The sequence below is a fragment of the Euprymna scolopes genome, chromosome 19, assembly GCF_053919585.1.
Source record: "Euprymna scolopes isolate OS-2025 chromosome 19, ASM5391958v1, whole genome shotgun sequence".
In the NCBI taxonomy this organism is placed as follows: domain Eukaryota; kingdom Metazoa; phylum Mollusca; class Cephalopoda; order Sepiida; family Sepiolidae; genus Euprymna; species Euprymna scolopes.
The window spans coordinates 108,088,148-108,106,391 of NC_136500.1; the positions used below are offsets into that span (position 1 = coordinate 108,088,148).

General features: G+C 36.8%; 1 protein-coding gene across 5 annotated transcripts in view; it reads right to left on the reverse strand.

Annotated features, from left to right (window-relative positions):
* LOC145239869 (prolow-density lipoprotein receptor-related protein 1-like) overlaps nt 1–18,244 on the reverse strand; it is a 520,067-nt gene that overhangs the window by 17,570 nt on the left and 484,253 nt on the right. For all 5 annotated transcript variants that reach the window (XR_013862384.1, XM_080103450.1, XM_080103451.1 and 2 more), the window contains exons 84-87: nt 17,521–17,757; nt 10,851–11,003; nt 10,480–10,597; nt 6,639–6,764 (exon numbers count right to left, since the gene is read on the reverse strand). Coding sequence is in view for 4 of the 5 variants with exons in the window: in XM_080103450.1 (XP_079959576.1) it covers nt 6,639–6,764; nt 10,480–10,597; nt 10,851–11,003; nt 17,521–17,757 (634 nt within the window). In the remaining variant the exon portion in view is untranslated. The remainder of the gene's footprint in view (nt 1–6,638; nt 6,765–10,479; nt 10,598–10,850; nt 11,004–17,520; nt 17,758–18,244) is intronic.

Sequence of the window (18,244 nt, forward strand, 5' to 3'; positions counted from 1 at the left end):
TGTTCATACATTTTCCAAGCTCAAAATGAACAGAACTTCATGAAAAACCAATGATTGCCAATGTTACATACATTATTAATAATTTTTTTTTTTTTTTTATTACATTTTCACCCCAAACAAGGCAAATTGCCACTTTGGTGTAGGGGGCTACTATCAGGGGCAACAACTACTGGGGTACTATGTTGGGATTGGAGTACTATGTTGGGATTTCGGCAGCAAGATGTCGGTTCACGTTACACTTGAACTTCTGCACGTCAGTACTGTTGGGGAAGCAGGGACCTGGAATGGAATTCCAGAGTCTAGCGGTTCTGGGGAAGAAACTATTGGAGTAAAAAGATCTTTTACATCTAGGGATCTCTACAGTGTGGGGGTGGGATTTAGCAGCCTATCGGGCTTGCCGAGGGTGCTCACGTCGTGGGGGCATAAGTGATTGCAGTTCGTCAGAGCATTCACTACTAAAATTCTTGTAGAACAGGCAGAGGGATGCAACATTTCGTCGATGGGACAGAGGCTGAAGCTTAGATGCCAGTTCAGGGCCTATCAGGTTTGCGACTCTTTTGAACCTTGCCAAGGAGCGAGAGACTAGTAGCAGATGCACCAGCCCAAATGTGACAGCAATACTTCATACATAGGCGAATGATGGCCTTATAGAGGTACAGGATACTTTCGGGTGTTAATAGTTGTCTAGCACGGTAGAGAGAGCCCACCTTTCTTGCAGCGGCCCTTGCAGTGCCTTCAATGTAATTGTTCCAACTCATGTTTCCTGTGAACATTAGGCCAAGGAGTTTGAAAGATGTACTCTCAGATAAAGAGTCGTTGGCCATTGCTATAGGTGGTAGAGAGGGTTTCTTGTAATTATTGAATGAAACTAGTTTAGTCTTGGCGGCATTGAACGCGATCAACCACTTTTGTCCCCATTCCACCACAGATTGTAGGTCTTCCTCTAGTGTTTCTGCCATTTCTTTAGAAATGTGTTCATTCGTCTTCCTGTCGTGCCTGCCATAGAGTGTGGTGTCATCAGCATATATACCCATCTCAGAGGCAATTTTGTCGGGGAGGTCATTTATGAATATCAGGAACAATAGAGGTCCAAGGATAGAACCCTGGGGCACCCCTACATTTATATCATATTGTTTAGATGTATGACCATCGAGGACAACCTGGATTTTTCTCTTATCTAAGAAGGATTTAATTATGTTAAGTATTCTACCAGTGATACCGTATGATCTAATTTTCCTGAGGAGACCTTCATGCCATACCCTGTCAAAAGCCTTAGATATATCTAGAGCTACCGCTCTGCCCTCCCCCGTTTTGTCCAGTGAATGGTATATACATTCAGAGATTACAGTTACGATGTCTGCTGTGGAACGGGCTTGTCTAAATCCATATTGTTGGTCAGTCAGAAGTTTAGCATCTGTACGGTGATGGACTAGAGCATGGTTAATTAAGGTCTCAAATATTTTGGCAAAAAGTGGGAGGAGGCTAATGGGGTGATAATTTGATGGGTCAGTCCTTTCGCCAGAATTCTTGAATACTGGTACAACAGAAGCAGTTTTCCAACAGCCGGAAACCAAGCTTAATTAAGGCATTTGTTGTAGAGTTTGGAGAGAACTGGAGCTACTTCGGCTGAGCACTTTTTTAATAGCAAAGCAGGGATGAGATCAGGTTCACATGCTTTTGAAGTGTCAAGGTTTTTTATGATGGCATGCACCTGAGCAGGGGTGATTTTCAGATCGTCTAGCGTGGCGTCTGTCCGCATAGGAAAGTCAGGTAGGGGGTGGTTGGAAGGGTCCAGTATGGAGTTTTTTTTTTTTTTTTTTTTTTTTTTTACAAAGGCATCATCACATTATCAAGGCCCAGAGGCCACTCAAGGATAAGGGTTAAAGAGTGTACAGTAGAAATTGGTCAATATAGTAATCATTAGTAATGAAAATTTGGTAAATTTAATAACTTATATGGAACGGCTCATCAAGAACTTATTTACTTTAAACTTGAACACAACCATATTGTAGTCAGCCGGAAAGCAGGAAAACGGAAGACAATTCCACAGGCGTGCAGTTCTAAGAAAGAAGCTTTGTTCATGGAATCTACGTTTAGGTTTAGGCACAGATAAAGAGTGGGGGAAATTATTGATAGTGTTTACAGCTAGACGAGTGTTTCTTGTGAAAGTTTGGCGAGGGGGGACCATAGATTGAAGCTCAGTTGAACACTTTCCATGAAAATAACGATACATCAGAGACAAACTCGCAACATCTCTTCTGTGAGATAGAGGTTGCAAGGAGGAGAAAAGGACATCTCCTACGAGGCTACAAAGTCTATTTTGAACTCTATCAAGGCAGGACAAGTCCTTTCTAGCAGCTCCTACCCAGATGTGGCAACAGTATTCTATCCTTGGACGTACCTGGCTCTTATATAGATAGAGAATAGTATTAGCAGTGAGATATCTACCGGATCGATAGAAAGATCCCACCATTTTTCCAGCGGCCTTGGCAACAGATTTGATATACGTGTTCCATTTAAGATCAGGAGTAATGGTCAAGCCCAGAAGCTTGTCAAAACTTGAGGCCTCCTGAAGACGAGAGCCATTCATTTCAATTGATGAGAAATGTGGATTAGAATGTTGATGATGTAAAGAGAGAAGCTTGGTTTTAGATGCATTAAAAGTAACCAGCCACTCCTTTCCCCATTGTACTACGTGCTCAAGATCAGAGAAGAGAGAATTGGAGAGAACTTGGTCGTTTACTGTCTTAGATGTGCTACCATAAATGGTAGTGTCGTCAGCATAAATGTCTACAAATGATGTAAGGATGTGATTTGGAAGATCATTAATGTAGATCAGGAAAAGAGTTGGGCCCAGGATGGATCCCTGAGGGACACCGGCATTAATACTGTGAGCTTCTGATTTTTGCCCCTCAACTACTACTCTTATGAACCTATCAGAAAGAAATGATTTAATAATTGAGAAGACTTTTCCAGCTATACCATAGCTTGCGATCTTATGAAGTAAACCTTTATGCCATACCCTATCAAAGGCTTTAGATATGTCAAGAGCAATTGCCCTAGAAAGATTGCCACCGTCGAGAGATTTGCTAATCCTATGCGATATAACTGTAAGGACATCTGCTGTAGATCTAGCAGAACGGAAACCATATTGAGTGTCACTAAGAAGGTTATTTTTGTTGAGATGGTTGATTACTTCTGTATTTAACACAGATTCTAGCAACTTACTCATGACGCACAGGAGACTTATTGGCCTGTACTGAGAGGGGGATGAGCGATCACCTGAATTCTTAAATACAGGGCATACTGATGAGATTTTCCAGGGAGATGGGAAACTATTCTCCTTAAGACAACGTTTAAACAGTTTTGTAAGTATGGGCGCTAGTTCAGGTTGAAGTTTTTTGAGTACTATAATTGGAATACCATCAGGGCCAGTTGCTTTACTCGAATCAAGGTTTTTGATTAGCTTCGCAACATCACGTACAGATATACGTATATCACATAGCGTGTTTTCTGATACAGGAGGAAATATTGGGGGTTGGCGGTCTTGGTCGCAAAGGGTAGAATTAGCTGCAAAGTTCTTGACAAAGAGTTTGGCTTTGTCTGATGCTGACGAGATTACCTCAGGTCCATTGATAATAGTTGGGATGAGGCAAACCGACTGGCAAGCATGTTAGCCTTGTCGGTTGCTGAGGAGACAACCTCGTGATTGTTGGTTAGTGGGGGAATTGTTGATTGCCCATTATTTACTACACTGTTGTAGATTTTCCAGAAGTCTCGAGTTCCTAGTTTTTGTGCTTCGATGCGCTTTTTAGTGGTTTCCGTAAATTCTCTCTTAGCTGTCGCTATTTCTTTCTTAACGTTATTTCTAGCTTCTATATACTTCAGTCTGTTTGAACTGGACTTATGTCGGTTAAACCTACAGTATGCATGCTGCTTTTGAGCAATGGCAGTTGCGCAAGTCAACGTAAACCATTGGGGAGAGTGGGGCTTACTATAGAATTTCCGCATGGGAACATGCGCTTCGATTGCAGTTTTGAACCAGTCAGTGGTCTCGTTTGCACATTGTTCAGCAGGGAGAGAGAAAATATTTTTCCATGGAGCATCTCTGATTAGTTCCCTGATGGCTTCCCAGTCAGCCTTTTTTATATCTCGTTGTTTTGAGCACTGGCTCTTCAGTTTTGGCTCTAGAGTTTAGGGCGATTTCAACCATTATCACTGCATGATCAGCGTTCCCGAGTGGGCTGTGGGCCTTCGTTATGCAGTCATCGGGAACTGTGGTCAAAAACAGATCTAGAAGTGATGCGTGTTGTTCTTCCTGGTCAGGGAAACGGGTTGGAAACGTAACCATTTGTGATAGGGAGTGGAGATATAGTGAAGCTATGAGTTGTGCTGCCCACTGCATCTGTGTAAGTAGAGAATCCAAGCCAGTTTTTGTGGTTGACATTAAAGTCACCAAATACATGTATTTGTGCGCTAGTGTCGAGGGAGAGTGCCATATCTATGCTGTCAGAGACTTTGTTTATTATGGTGCAGTTCTGAGTCGAGGGAGAGTAGTAGAGAAAATAAAAGTAGCTAAGGTTGTGTTGCATGTTTAGTCTAAAGCACATAAAGGCTTGATCATCTGTTTCTAGATTTATTTCTCTCGTCAGGGGGAGGGTATTACGAATGTAAACTCCAAGTCCGTGCATGTGTCTGTCAGAGTCCTTACGGCAGAGTGGGAGATATCCAGGCATGTTAAAGTGGTTAGAGGGGATGGAGGAGTGTAGGTTAGTCTCACTTAGTGCTAAGATATCCGAAGTATTTGTTAAGAGAAATGCTTCAACATCAGCTAAATTAGTTCTAAGCCCACGGATATTTGTGAATGCAAGCCTCAAGGGAGGAGGCAAGTTGAATTTGTTTGTCCCTAAGCCTGGTTTAAGCTTATTTTTAGATTGTACTGTCATCATATTTTTTAAAGAGTTTCGGTTTAGGTAAGGGGGAGCTAAACAAGAGGTTATGCAGAGCATCAGACATGCATCACAAGTAGACCATCAGCTGACCTTTCTCCAATTAGGATTGCGGCCTCAGGAAAGCCCACCGGGGATGAGTTCAGGGTCCCTTTCCATGTGCGTCATGGCACTACAAACAACCCGATATTATTCAACTGTTGATGGAGCAGCCACTCTAAGCGCTACCAAAGAGTTAGGGCTCCTGTACTACCAGTCGGGAACAGCAGCCAGGAACTGTCAATCCGGTACCCTCAACCCATTAGAAGAAGGTCAACCCAATCTAATTGCTCAAGCATATATCGTACTCAAGCACTCCCAAATGTCCAGTTTTAGGGGTGGGGTGTGCTGGGAATGGGGGAAAACGGCGTTCGTTGCCCTAGCCAAGAAACAAGATCTACCACTGGGTGTTTCTGTCGAATCACTGAGATAGTGTCTCTGCGCTTGACTAATAGGCAAAGAAGGAGTATGGAAGCCGGGTGATAGAGCCTATCTACTCCTTAAGCAGTTTAAGTTTGCAAACCGGTGAATTTGTTTGAGTCACCAGCTCTAGGAAGGTTGTCATCCAAGACTGAAGAGGCCTCCCTCCCCTTTGGTTTAGTTTCAGAGTTTTCCTTCTCCTAGACGAATGATCTGGGAAGACCTACTCGGTCCGTCAGCACTGAGACGGTTTGCTCCGCGCCTAGGTTCTAATCCAGGTATTTCTGCGACCCCACGTGGTTAGTTAGTGTTACTGGGTTAGTTTGTGGAGGTTATATCTCTGCTGATTAGTTACACTTAGTTTCTAATTAATTGCTTTGTTAACCATACCGCATAACTATTATTATAAATTATTTTTACCATTTGCAGGTCCCGGTAAAAATAGAACTCATACTAATATGTCTGTTATAGATTGTAACAAATATTCATTGATAGAAAAGTGCTTGTAACATAACTAATAAATCTTTAATAGTTAGATCAAAAATTTTCAAAACATGCTTAATATATTCAACTTCAGTCGATCTAATTTAGGTAGAATATTGAATTTGAACAAATTCATGTATTAATGCATATATCAAATTTTAGATTTTGAGATAATGACAATGTCAGTCAATATGGCTGATCATCAAGGCACTCAGATGATCAACTTTCTTGGCACATCATATTTTAGACTTAATCTAAATGATAAGCTGACCTGATAACTTGGCACATAGAATACTAGAACAAAAAAATCAATCATAGAAATGTTCAAGAGTTTGTATCAATAAATATAGGAGAAAATCAGATTTGTTTTTTTGTTTTTTTTTTTACTTCAAACTTCCTAATGTTTGGCTATATAATGCTATGGTTATCTTTTGATGAACTTTTATAACAGTGAATTTTAACTTATGGTTCCTTTTTTATTTATTTTTTTTTATTATAATTAATATTTTTCATAATGAAAATGGGAAATCTTATTTTTAAAATGTATGCTTTTGTTTTACAAAGTGTTTACTGGTAATTTCTATTCCAAATTTTTATAAAGCTTTTCTCTTGCCCTTCCACTCACATGATATTTCAACCCCCCCCCTCCATCATTTATATGCACACTGACTGTGATCTATCCACCAAACATTTTACCTTTCATAATTCAGTCTATCATACACATGGATAGCGATGAAAGGTACTCACTGGCAGCTTTCACACTCTGGTATAGATTGATTATTAAAATGGCAATTTATACATCTGCCATTATTTACACAATAATTCCGACATCTCCAATATTCACAGAATTTTCCTGTATAGAGTTCAGGACACCTAAAAAAAATAAATAAATAAAAAAACAATATACTTAAATAATTATATTGGAAGTCAACTTATGTTTTTTTATAAAATCCAATATCTATGAAATCAACTGAAAACAATTGACAAAAAAAAATGCATTACTTTTTAAGACTTTAAAAAACAAACAAATAAATAAAATGCATCATATGTGAGACATGAGAAACAAGGAAACATCAAAATGACAATTTTAGTTGCAGGACATTAAATAGAGAAATTTACTAATCTCACTTTAAAGGCCTATATAATGATGATGATGATGATCGTGATGTCTTGTCAGACAAGTGCTACTAACCGTCTGGTGTGTGTGTGTATGAATTGGCACTAACCCCAATCAGGTTTAACGAGCTTCCTCCGAAGGAGGAAGTTCCATGAGAATATAAAATTCACAAGTGGTCCCCATCCGCATGTATATCCCTGTTAAGGGAGATGACAACGTTAGGTTTTTGCAACTTTTGCAGGGAGGTGTCAATGTCCTACATACAGCGCCTGGAATTCCCAAATTGGTCTCCCATTTTAGTAATGACTAGGCTCAATATTGCTTAACTTTGGTGATCTGACAGGACCCAGTATGTCAATGTCCATGTGCCCAAAGACAACTCTTCAGTCCTGCCAGCAACTTGCGCATCCTCAAACAGACATGACACTGATGACAGTCACTGGTTTGGATGAAACCAACAGCAACAAAACTTGTATCATCGTGCGCTTTCATGTGATTAACGAGACCCGTCTTGGACAACAGGGCCCGGTTACACACCTCACAGATTTCCATGATTGGGTGGCAAGGTTTGGTGTTTCTTACATACTCTCTTGAGCTTCGCTTGATCCATCCTGGCTGCTTCAAAGTGATCTACGCTCCTGTATATCAGTGCCCTACACTGTTTGCGATCAGACACTAGAGACTCCCAACTGTCAACAGAAACATGAAAGCTCACCAGACTCTCCTTGATGCTATCATGAAAACGTTTTTTGGGCTTGTGCTGGGGTCTTCTGCCAAGAAGGAGCTCATCATAAAACAACTGTTTTGGAAGTCAATAGTCATCAAGCCAGATAAGATGATCCGCCCAACACATCTGGTTCTTAATAACAATTGTAGCAATATTGGTGGTTTTGGCCTTATTTAATACACATGTATCAGGGACGAAACTGTCCCACTTTAAACCAAGAATATGTCTAAGGCAATACTGATGAAACCTCTCAAGCTGTTCCATATGTGATCGGCATAGGGCCCATGTTTCAGAGGCATAGATAGTGATGGCAATACACATATTTGATATACTGACATTTTAGTTGTCAGAGTTAGATCACCATCAGAGCAGACTCCATCTTGTAACCTTCCAAAAGCGTCTGATGCCTTGTTGATTCTTTGTCCCATTTCTGCATCAAGAGTGCCATCATTTGATAAAGTACTACCAAGGTAGACAAATTTTTTTCCAACTTCCAGGCTCTTTCCATAGACAAAGATATCAGGTTCCACATACAGATCATCAGGAGCGGGAGCATACATAACCTTCGTCTTCTTAATGCTGTTAGTCCAAAGCAAATACAATTGCCAATCTTGCTTTGAAGGCCTATATATATATTTTATGCATGTGAAAAATATTTCATAGATATTTGAAAAAAAAACCAAACAAACATTCAAATGTTTAATAAATAAAAAAAATAATAATAAATAGGGATGACTAGAATATAAACAAATAGTAGGTAACTTCTCTCAAAAGCACTCAGGTTGCGGAAAGAAATACCACAGAATCACTAATAAAAAAATAAATAAATCAACAATCTTTTTTATATATATATATATATATATATATATATATATATATTTATTTTTACCATATTAATATGTGTGTGTATATATATATATATATATATATACACACACACACACACACATTAATATGGTAAAAATATATATTTGTGCATATACTTTCTATGTTTCTATACATTAACATTTTCAAGGTAAACGCTCAATGATTGTGAATACATAACAAAGGATGTATAAATAGACAATATTAAGCCATATTCCAGTGATAATATATATATGATTTGCATATACATATATATAGTACATCCAGACACACACACACACACACATATATATATATATATATATATATATATATATATATATATTTATTAAGTAATGTGATTTATAATTTAAAATTTAAAAATTTAAAAATCAAATTTTAATTAAATTAAAAATCAGTTTCATAAGAAGGAACAACAACAAAATCAATTATCTGTACGATCGTTTCGGAAAACAATGCTTTTTATTGTGGTATACATCAAGTTATGTAGAACAATTATATATAGTTTTTTGCTAAGCAAGGTCTCCTCATCAGCAAATTTAGGAGGGTTTTTTATTGAATTTAAAAGACACCATAAATAAACCTAGCATTAAAAGTAAGGCAGATGAATCTGAAAAATTGAAATAAATGGTCTGGATTTAAAATTTATAAGAAAATTAATATGGGTTAGAGATAGAAATAAGTAGAGAAAAATATATATTTTTGAATTTACATAATAAATTTGATTTAAAAATATATAGAGATATTTACCTTTTAATTTTTCTTTTTTTGAAATCAGGAACTGTGTTTAAAGTAGTCATTTAGATGTTTGCTATAGCTTTTTATCTTATTGAATGATGAATTTAAAAAGGGGGACGCTCGTGCAATAAATTGTTTCCGTTAGCGTATTTTTGATTTAAAGACGCTACAGTTTATATATAGAGAGAGAATATTTCTATTACAAGTCTATTACTCTCTTATGAAACTGATTTTTAATTTAATTAAAATTTGATTTTTAAATTTTTAAAATTTTTAAATTTTAAATTATAAATCACATTACTTAATATTGAATTAGCTCTAGGACATTTAACTATCGAGCTTATTATATATCTAAATTACAACGAGCACTTTCTATTTCCTGTATTTTAATTAAACTAGTAATTTCACTGTTACATTAAAATACACTCAGCTCTTTAGACTATTGTTCTAATCTCCTTTAAATTTATATATATATATATATATATATATATATATATATATAGTCATCCACATACAGTACTGTTTCGCTGTTTCACAGCACATCAGTGCGGCTAGACAGGCAACTACCTCAAGCCAGGATTGAAACCCGACCGTCTGTACAACAATGATTTTAACAATATGTGTGTGTAAATATATATTATTTATCATTCCAATACCAGAACATGTACTTGTTTCACACTCATAGTATTTTATTCATATGTTTATGTAGTACGTCTTACACATATTTCGTGAATAGTGGAAGTGAAGTCCACCAAATAACTCAGAGAGAAATATGTGTTCCTCAAAAAAAAAAATACGGTTGAAGAGATTTTTTTCCTTAGAATAAAAAAAGGTGAAAGAAAAATGTTGATTTAAAAAAAAATATAAAGGTCTTCCAAAGTTTGCAAAATCACAATAATAAACATAAAATAAAAAATTACTTAATATTGACTATTTTAATTCATAATTAGTTTTATTTTTTAATTAATTCTTTAACATATTTATCTAAAGAAATAGGAGGTTTATAAGTTTCAGCATTTGGTTCAATTTTGAAAGAGCATTAAACTATTATAAGAAGTTAACTCTCTAATCTTCTTGTAATGGTTTCTCTCATCATTATTTTCTCCCAATCAAAATGGTTATTCAAATTCAGTTTTTCTTACTGGCAGATGATATTTCCAGTCTCTGACACCGTACAGTTTCCACCATTTTCGCAAACACAATATTCACACTGCTCTCCTGAATGATGATCATCACATAGACATTTCTCTTTGCCGTTATCTGGGAAAGTAAAAATCAGATATGTTCACACTTAAAATATAAGTTTATATTTTTGATTAATTAAAGTGTTCAATTAAAACATTTTTATTAGATTTTGTTAGACAAATAAATTTTTAATGGATTTTGACAGACAAATACTAAAAGTTGTAATCAATGATTTTTAATCTCATATGAATATATAATTTATTGACTTTACTAAAACAAGAATGAAGAGGTACTAAATGTGGAATATATTTTATTAAAGCTCTCATACCTTCAGTGCAGAGACCTCCATTAAGACATGTCTTTTGGCAGTCTTTCTCACAATAATTTCCATTTTTCGTGACGCAAGGCTTGTCACAGCGGACACCAGTGAAGCCTTTATTACAAATACACTTTGCTCCGTCTTTATCAATAGCACAGCGTCCTGTAAAGTAAATTTTAAAAATCATTACTTTTTTGATAAAATTACTGTCAAAAATTCCCATCTGAAAAAGATAATCATAATTTGAATAAATGTTTGTATGTTGACCATTGAGAAGAGTAATTGAAAGTATATTCAAAATGCTTTCAATAAGTTTCCAGACTTTTATCCTAGCGGCACTTTTATTGATGGTATGCACATTAAACTTTAGTCCCCTTCGAAGTAATCTCCACCAGCTGTAATTTACTTGTACCATTCTAACAACTTCTGGAAGGTCCCAGCAAAGTCCTCTTATGTGAGAGTATCAATAACCCTCGTCGCAGACACTTTTATCTCCTCAATTGTCTCCTAACAACAGCCTCTAAGGTTTTCCTTGAGCTTAGGGAATAACAAAAAGTCACAGGGAGTCAGGTCAGGACTATAAGAAGGGTGAAGAATTGTCTTGATGCCCGTCTTGGTCAAATAGTCTGTGACAAAGATGGAGTTGTGGACTGGTACATTGTCCTGGTGGAAATGCCACTGACCTGATTTGTAGAGTGTTGGCCTCTTCCGAAGGAATCTACTCCTGAACTCCTTTAAAATCTCAACATAGTATTCCTCGTTGGCTGTCTGTCAAGTGGGAACCCAGTGCATGTAGATCACGCTAGTTAAATTTTATTCTTTTATAAACATTTGTTCAGCAATGTTTCTTGAATCTTCTAAGGATAAACTGGATTTTGAAAAGATTTCCTTTGGAAGTTTTATGACATTTGCTGATGTAAGTATCTACGATATTAAATGTTTTTGAAGATAGTTTATTTGATATATAAGCTGTCATCATTTTTTAATTGTTGTAAGAAACAATATTTTTGAAGCTTATATTATTTAAATGCTAGGTTCAAATTTAATTGATTTCAAAATCAGTGCAAACAAATCTGTTGTAAACTTTCTTTTAGAATTTACCCTAAAAACTATTTAAAAATTTTTTTTTTTTTTTTTTTTTTACAAGGCCCAAAGGTCACTCAAGGAAAAGGGTTAATGAATTATTAATAGTGCAAGTTGGGTACAATTTGATTATTTAAGTGGACGGTTCAACAAAAACTTGTTTACATTAGACTTGACGGCTACCACACCGTAGTTGATCAGGAAGTAGGCTAATGGGACAGCATTCCACAGGCAAGCAGTTCTAGGAAAGAAGCTGTGTTTGTGGAATGTGTGTTTAGATTTAGGCACAGATAAAGAGTCGGGGAAGCTGTTCATGATGATTGTAGCTAGTCAAGTGTTTTTTGGGAAGTTTGGCAAAGGGGACTATAGATTGTAGCTCAGACGAGCAATTGCCATGAAGATAACGATAGAGCCGAGACAGACTCGCAATGTCTCTTCTATGGGAAAGAGGCTAGAGGGAAGAAAAAAGTGCATCGCTTACTAGGTTTCGAAGCTGGTTTTGAACTATCAAGACAGGATAGGGTGCGCCGAGCAGCTCCTGTTCAGATGTGGCAACAATACTCCATTTTAGGACATAGTTAGCTTATACAGATAGAGGATTGTATCAGCAGTGAGATACCTACTGAAGCGGTAGAATGATCCAACTATTTTTCTTAGCAACTAATTTGATGTTTGTGATCAGAAGTGAAAGTCGGTCCCAGAAGCTTCACCAAGATGAGAGCCATTCATTTCAGTTGGAGCCTGATGCGGGTCAGAACGATTACGATGAAAAAAGAGAAGCTTGGTTTTGGATTCATTAAAACTAACCAGTTACCTTTTCTCCCATTGCATCACATGCTCAAGATCAGAAGAGAGAGAATCAGAAAGATCTTAGTCATTGTCAGCCTTTGAAGTGTTACCATAGATTGTGATATCATCAGCATAAATGTCTACAAATGAACGTGATTTGGGAGATCATTAATGAAGATTGGGAATAGAGTTGGAAACAGGATGCCAGCATTGATATTTTGAGCTCCTGATTTCTGCCCATCGCCAACTACTATTATAAACTTAACAGAAAGAAAGAATTCAATAATTAAGACATTTCCAACTATTCTGTAGCTGGCAATCTTGTAAAGTAGACCTTTATGTCATACCATATCAAGAGCAATTGCTCTAGAAATGAAGCCTTCATTGAGAGATTTACTAATCCTGTGTGATATTACAGTTAGCACATCAGCTGTAGATCTAGCAGAATGAAAACCATATTGCATGTCACCGTGTGAGTTATTTTTGCTAAGGTGGTTGACTACTTGTCTATTTATCACAGATTCCTACAACTTACTCACGATGCACAGGAGACTGATTGGTCTGTACTTAGAAGCAGAGGAGTCCAAAATTTTTAAATACAGGGCAAACTGATAAAGTTTTCCAGGTGTTGAAGAGCATTTCTCCTTAAGGAAACATTTAAACTGCTTTGTAAGTATGGAACTAGTTCCGGTATAAGCTTTTTGAGCACTATCATTGGAATGGCCAGTTGCTTTACTGGAATCAAGATTTTTGATAAGCTTGGCAACATCATACACAGGTAATGTGGCATAGCTTATATTCAGTCACAGGAGAAAATACAGGATGTAGGTAGCCTGGAGTCTTATATGAGGCATTCTTTTCCTTTTAAAATATGGAGAAATTATGATTTCTTACACAAAAGAATATAATAACCAAATATAATTAATAAATATAACGTATAATAAAAATATTTATTAGTATAATTAAATATGATAAAATAATAATACTTGAAATATTATATAATAAAATGAAATATAAAATATAATACTTCAAAATATAAATATTAATCTATATATATATATAAAAGGCAAATGCGCGCACACTTTTTTTGTATGTCTCGAAAAGGCTTTTTTTGCCGACGGTCCAGGGGGGGGGGGGTACTATTGCTTAGAACTGTTTATATAGCCCCTAGATCATAATATGTACGATTTGCGAACGCGCGTTGCGTCTAGATTTATTTACGTCGACTTTTACAAAATTATTGCTATTTCAGCCCGTCTTGTGTTCGTTCAGCTTTTTTGTATAAAACTGAAACTAATTCAAAGCTAAGGCCCTGTTTCAGGCAATTACATCGGGGAACGTCCAGAAGCAACCAGCTTTGATCCATGTGGGGCCAAACTCCTTATATCAGACAATTGCTAATCAATCTGGACAATTTGCAGCTGATCCCCGCCCCCAACATCTTGGGGAACCAACCAGCCAAAGTTGAGTAAACAAACCCGCAGCAAAAGTTAACTCCGCTACTTCTATTTGATCTCATTAATGAGGTCAAATAGAAGTAGCAGAGTTAACTTTTAGTGCGGGCACGTGTCAATTCTGTTTTTAATACTTAAATAAATTCAAACGTGTTTCAGTTACTCTTTGTTAGCCGAGCGCATAACAGGTAACGTGTCAGGTTTTTTTTTGCACACTTTCTTTTCCACCTTCGCCTCAAGGCTTCGGGTTCGATCCTAACTACTTACCAAAACTGTTTTTTTTTTAAGCCCCCCCCCCCTCAACACAAACACCCGGGCAACGATTTTTTTAAAAGAAATTTTAACATTTTTTTTTTTTTATATTTAAACAGGGTTCTTACTTCGCTTATTCTTTTGTTTTGATTCCAACACGCACACCTCTAAAACAGCCGGGCAATGCCGGGTACCCCCGCTAGTCTATAAATATAAAAACGAAAATGTGTGTATGTATGTATGTTCGCTTTTTGTGTATGTCTGTAAAAGGCTTTTTTCTGAGAAGTGGTCAGTCGGCTCACAACTTCTTAAAACTTTTTATATAACATATAAATCATAATATCTACGAGTTAACAACGGAGGTCGCCTGTCTATTTAATTTGCTTGACTTCGGAAAGATAAATATTCAATATTTTTCGCTCGTCGCATGTGGATTAGGCTTTTTTGTATAATAAAAGCGGCACTAATTCTGGCGGTATTTTTCCGGTGCTGATCGCTGGAAATTTCCGAAAGCAATCAGATTTGATCAATGTGGAAATATTTTCCTTATATCAAAATTGCTATTCAATTTGGACAATCCCCTTTTTATGGGGAGCTGGTCCCCCCCCTCTACATCTTGGGAAAATAAAAATAAAAAAAGCGTTCCCGCAGTAAATGAAATACTACCCTGCAGTCTAAGTTGACCTCATTAAGTCATTAAAACATGCACCAGCCAATTCTAAATAATTAAATAAATTCAAGCGTGTGGCCCAATGGTTAATGTCGCACGTTTTTTTTTCGCACTTTAATTTCCAACTTTGCCTCAAGGGTTCGGGTTCAATCCTCATCCTTACCTACCAAAACTTTGTTTTTATTCTACCCCTCCCCCCGGAGTTTTGATTTACCCAAACCCACACACACCTCCAAACACCCAGGCAACGCCGGGTATGCCCTGCTGGTCTATATATATAAAAGCGAAAATGTGTGTGTGCGTGCGTTTTTGTGTATGTCCGCAAAAGGCTTTTTTCCGGGAAGTGATCAGTCGGCTCACTCCTTAAAACTTTTTATATTACGTCTCAATCATAATATCTACAAGTTAACAATGGGGGTCGCCTGTCTATTTAATTTGCCCGAATTTGAAAAGCTAAATATTCCACATTTTTGGATCGCCGCGTGTTGCTTTCGTTTTTCAGTATAAAAGCGAAACTAATTCGAAGCTTAAGACATCGTTCCGGCGCGATCGCCGGGAACGTCCAAAAGCAATCAGCTTTGATCAAAGCAGAGTTTCTCCTTATATCAGACAATTGCTATTTAATTTGGACAATCATCTTTTTATGGGAAGCTGGTCCTCCCCCCCAACATCTTGGGGAAACAAAAAAAAAAAAAAAAAAACTGCCCCGCAGTAAATAAAAAACTGCCTCTCAGTGAAAGTTATGACCTCATTAAGTCATTAAGCGCGGGCACCTGCCAATTCTTAATGCTTAAATAAATTCAAACCTGTTTCCGTTACTATTTATTGCTGGCCAAGCGATTAACGTCGCACGTTTTTTTTTTTTCACACTTTATTTTCCAACTTCGCCTCAAGGCTTTAGGTTCGATCCTTCCTATTTACCTACCCCCCAAAATTTTTTACCCCCCCCCTCCGACACAAGCACTCTGGCAACGATTTTTTAAGAAGTTTTAGTGTTTTGTTTTGATTTACTCAAAAGCATACACACCTCTAAACACCCGGGCAACGGCGGGTACTCCCGCTAGTAATATATAAATTAAAATAGTATATAATTACTTTAATATTAGAAAGTGAAAATATCCTTATAAGCGTTTCTAGAGACTTTTAAAATATAACTGACAAAAGTATTCTTTTTTTTTCATTGGTTCCAGAAGGTTCCTGGAACCTTCTTCAACATTTACTATAATCCCAGCAACCTCTTTCTCACAGAAGAGATATTGCGAATTTGTCTCTGCTTTATCATTATTTTCATGACAAGTGCTCGACTGAGCTCCAATCTATGGTCTCACTCGCCAAACTTTCACAAGAAACTCCCGTCTAGCAGAAAACACTATCAACAATTTCCCCCACTCTTTATCTGTGCCTAAACCTCCATGAGCAAAGCTTCTTTCTTAGAACTGCACACTTATGGCATTGTCTTCCGTTTTCCTGCTTTCTAGCTGACTACAGCATGGTTGTCTTCAAGTCTAACAAACAAGTTTTTGATGAGCCATTCCATATAAGTTAACAAATTTAGTGAATTTCCAATACTAACGATTACTATATTGTCCAATTTCTATTGTACACTCTTTAACCCTTATCCTTGAGAGGCCTCTTGGCCTTGATAAGTGGTGATGCCTATGTAAAAAAAAAAAAGGTATATGCGTTTGTAAAAATAGTTATTGATTTGTACACCAAATGAAAGGGAAACTTGAGGCGACCTTTTCGCTAAAAATCCATTTTACTCTAGTCTTGTTACTTTTTACTTTTGTTTGCAAATAAATTTATTTTCTTTTTATAACTCCATTCTGTTTTTCTTTTCACCTTTTTTTTTTTTAATAATGTATCTGTTGCTGTGAATACCTCTAGACATACAAACACGTAACAATGGTATAGCGTATATTCAGTCACAGAAGGAAATACAGGGGGTAGGTAGCCCTGGTTGTAGAGAAAATTTGCTGCAAAGTTTTTGACATAGTTTGGCTTTGTCAGATGTTGACGAGATTGCCTCAAGTCCACGGATGATGGTTGGGATACAGTGGTTGCTGGCAGTCTTAAAAGTAGTTTTTAGTTTCATTACACCCATTTCATTGATAGCAATGGAAATATTGGTTTCTGTGTGCAATGGTAGCAGCATATTCTGGAGTGAACCACAGTTGGCTGTTAGGCTTTTGCTGGAATTTCTTAGAGGGTATGAAGCAGTCCATACCGGCAATTAACTATTCCGTCAAGTCTGGTACTATAGAAGACACATTCTTTTTAAACATGGAACACAAAGGTATACATATACACACTGTATATACAATTTTTTTTTGTTTGTTTTTTTATAAAAATTTAAATGAGATTATTGATCAAAATATCAAAATTCATGCTTTCATGCAAAGTGGATTTATTTTTTAATTCTCTTTATTACCTTTATAACAGGACAACTTTCTGCAGGGTTGATTATTGTTGCAGTACCTTCCACGGCAATGGCATGTCATCTTGCCATGGAAAGGGACACAGGCAAAAGCACCAGGACAATGTTTTCGGCATTTAATCTGAAGCTGCTGGGTTACTTTGCTTACACACTGAAACACTCCTTGATCATCTCGGATGCACATGTCAGTGTGAGAACACCTTTTGTTCTCACACTGTTCACATCTTGGTCCTGTAAAAAGAGAAAAGGCAAACAAAAAAATGAAGATCTTAAATTTGAATAAAAATGGACATCATTAGACAAGCAGATGTATCCAGCATTGTCTCGGTATCAATTATGTTGAACATAACAAATAAAATTTGGGAAAGGTATGAATCCCCTTATCCCACTCATTTACATTAAATTTGTTTTTGTTTTTTAAGAATACCTTCACAAAAATATAGATTACCATAGAAAAATACACCATTGAACAAAATAACCCAATCCTTTATTACACTCTAGCAGGAGCTGTGTCCCGGCTTTTCACAAGAAAATTTAGGAACCCAAGAAACTCCTGTTCCTATTTACTTGCCTCCCCACAAGGGCAGAGTTGGACACAAGGTTGGGTTTTAATGTGAGGAAAAATCAGCTCCCCAAAAAGGGACACTCTGGATAGGAACAAAAATTAAAATTGTCTCAGTCAACAAGGATTTCTCCTCCAATGACCGAGGACAGAATA